The 2,590-nt window shown below is 40.6% G+C and overlaps 1 protein-coding gene across 1 annotated transcript; it reads left to right on the plus strand.

The window, feature by feature from the left end:
* On the plus strand, positions 1–2,376 carry LOC118048485 (wall-associated receptor kinase-like 20). The gene is made up of 3 exons (XM_035058178.2): positions 1–787; positions 908–970; positions 1,276–2,376. Exons 1-3 carry the CDS (start codon positions 1–3, stop codon positions 2,346–2,348), a joined length of 1,923 nt encoding a protein of 640 aa, XP_034914069.1. The 3' UTR covers positions 2,349–2,376.
* Positions 2,377–2,590: the final 214 nt, after the last annotated feature.

The following is a 2,590-nucleotide window of genomic DNA, read 5'->3' on the forward strand; positions in this document are numbered from 1 at the left end:
ATGGAGAAGAGCATCCTATCAATGTTGATTCTTATGGTTACACTGTTATCATGTTCCTGGAGTGCCACAGCCGTGCAGCTTTGTGGGAATTGTGGCCTTACTCCGGTGCCATTTCCACTAAGCACTGGGCCAGATTGTGGCAACCAACAGTACAAGCTCAGGTGTTCTTTAGGAAAATTATGGTTCGATGCTCTAAATGGATCATCCTACTTGATCGCGTCCATTAACCCAGTACTCCGACGGATAGTTATTAGACCTGCAAGCCTAGCAAATGAGACTTGCATCTCAAGTGATTTTCATAGCCAAGGAATCCAGCTCAATCAAAATCTCCCCTTTAGCATCACTAATAGTAACACAATCTTGTTGCTTAATTGTAAAAATGAAATTTTGCACTTGAAACCACCCATAGATTGTGCAACTGGTAGCATTTGTCATAACTATATTCAAGGGAACGCTGCAGCCTGTGCTAGTGCACCAGTGTGCTGTACATTCGAGACTAGTACTGGCTTACAGAGTGCATATATGATTAAGGTCTATGAAGGAGGGTGTGCAGCATATCAGAGCTTTGTCAACTTGGATGTTAAGGAGGTGGGAATGATCAAGAAATGGCCTGAGCCTGGTGTGGAGATCGAATGGGCGTTTCCAAAGGAGCCAATTTGCAAGATCCCAGTAGACTGCAAGGACTTGTTGTACTCAAAATGTCTGCCTGATCCGATCAGCTTAGGACAGAAAAGGTGCTTCTGTGATGCTGGGTTTAATTGGGACCCCATCAACGGATTGTGTCAAAGTGAGTTTAATATTTAAATTTTCTGACCGTTTCTTGTTTTTTCTTAATTTTTCTTCAAAACCTGAAGGGTGTTTTCCAGTCAATCTCACTCTTGCCATTTATAATCTTCTCCTTTCGTAGATTTGAAGTGTGTTCCTGGAAAAGTTTGCAAAAAAAGAAAGAAAAAGACAGTGGTCTTTGCAGGTACGTTATATCTCCCATTAAGTGAAATGATCTTAGTTTTCTTTTCTTTCTTTTTTTTTTAAAAAAAAAAATTATCAGAATTAAGCTGCACGCACAACCTCCAAATCAAGTTTTTGCTTTTGCAGTTTTGCTCCATAGTGTTTCCATGTCAAAAACGTGCATTGTCTCATAGAGTAGTTGAATATTTCATATAATTGTGTAAATATATTAGGTAACAACAATGATTTCTTTTCATTTATATGAACAAATAACCGCAATGATATTTTCTTCGCTGGTTGATTGGTTCGTCTTTTAAATCATTTCAGGTGCAGCAGTTGGAGCGGTTGCAGTCCTAGTCATGGTCCTAGGTGGTGGTTTATTCCTCAAGAAGCAAAATCGGTCAAAAAGAGCACAAAAGAATTTGATAAAAGAGCGAAAAGAGATGTTAAATGCCAAACATAGTGGCAAATCAGCCAGGATCTTTACAGGAAAGGAGATAACAAAAGCAACCAGCAATTTCTCCAAAGACAACCTCATCGGTGCAGGTGGCTTTGGTGAGGTCTTCAAGGGCATTCTTGATGATGGAACTGTAACAGCTATCAAGAGAGCCAAGCTTGGAAACACCAAAGGCATCGATCAAGTTATTAACGAGGTTCGAATTCTTTGCCAGGTCAATCACAGAAGCCTTGTAAGACTCCTGGGTTGTTGTGTCGAGCTTGAGCAACCTATCATGATTTATGAGTATATCCCTAATGGAACCCTCTTTGATCACCTTCATTGTCACCATTCTGGCAAGTGGACTTCACTCAACTGGCAACGAAGGCTCCGCATTGCATATCAAACTGCAGAAGGTCTAACCTATCTTCACTCTGCAGCCGTGCCTCCCATTTACCATCGTGATGTGAAGTCCAGCAACATTTTACTTGATGAAAGACTCAATGCCAAAGTTTCTGACTTCGGGCTTTCTAGGCTGGTGGAGGCAAGTGAAAGCAGCGATAGCCATATCTTCACCTGTGCTCAGGGGACCCTTGGTTATCTTGACCCAGAATATTACCGTAACTTTCAGCTTACTGATAAAAGTGATGTTTATAGCTTTGGAGTTGTTCTACTGGAGGTATTGACCTCAAAGAAGGCTATTGATTTTAACCGAGAAGAAGAAAATGTGAACCTGGTGGTGTATATAAAGAACGTGATTGAGGAAGATAGACTGATGGAAGTCATTGATCCGGTGCTTAAGGAAGGTGCTAGCAAGCTGGAACTGGAAACAATGAAAGCATTGGGATCCCTGGCGGCAGCTTGCTTGGATGACAAGAGGCAGAATCGACCTTCAATGAAAGAAGTTGCAGATGAGATCGAGTACATCATTAGTATTGCAGCAGGAAAGGTGTCTAAAACCTAGCTAGTTGTATGAGTTAGAATAGCCAATCAATAAGCGCTTCAAAGAATTTTGGTATTGGTGGCTTCTTGTTTAACTGCAGAAAAATCCTTCTTATTTCAGTACGTGATAGCAAAGCAGAATTTGTGCCTTAGGGTTCTATTCTCTTCATCTCTTGGAAAATCCCTCTTCTTCTTCTTTTTTTTTTTTTTTTTTTTTTGTAATTGTCTGTCTTACATCCAAGAAATAAGCATAAATCACCCCTG

The sequence above is a fragment of the Populus alba genome, chromosome 6 (assembly GCF_005239225.2).
Source record: "Populus alba chromosome 6, ASM523922v2, whole genome shotgun sequence".
Lineage (NCBI taxonomy): Eukaryota > Viridiplantae > Streptophyta > Magnoliopsida > Malpighiales > Salicaceae > Populus > Populus alba.

What these genes read in the sequence shown, in the direction of transcription:
- LOC118048485 (XM_035058178.2), top strand. Translation starts at nt 1, where the DNA reads ATGGAGAAGAGCATCCTATCAATGTTGATTCTTATGGTTACACTGTTA. An exon ending in CATCAACGGATTGTGTCAAA is followed by an intron (nt 788 to 907) that starts GTGAGTTTAATA and finishes CTCCTTTCGTAG; the next exon opens with ATTTGAAGTGTGTTCCTGGA. An exon ending in AAAGACAGTGGTCTTTGCAG is followed by an intron (nt 971 to 1,275) that starts GTACGTTATATC and finishes AAATCATTTCAG; the next exon opens with GTGCAGCAGTTGGAGCGGTT.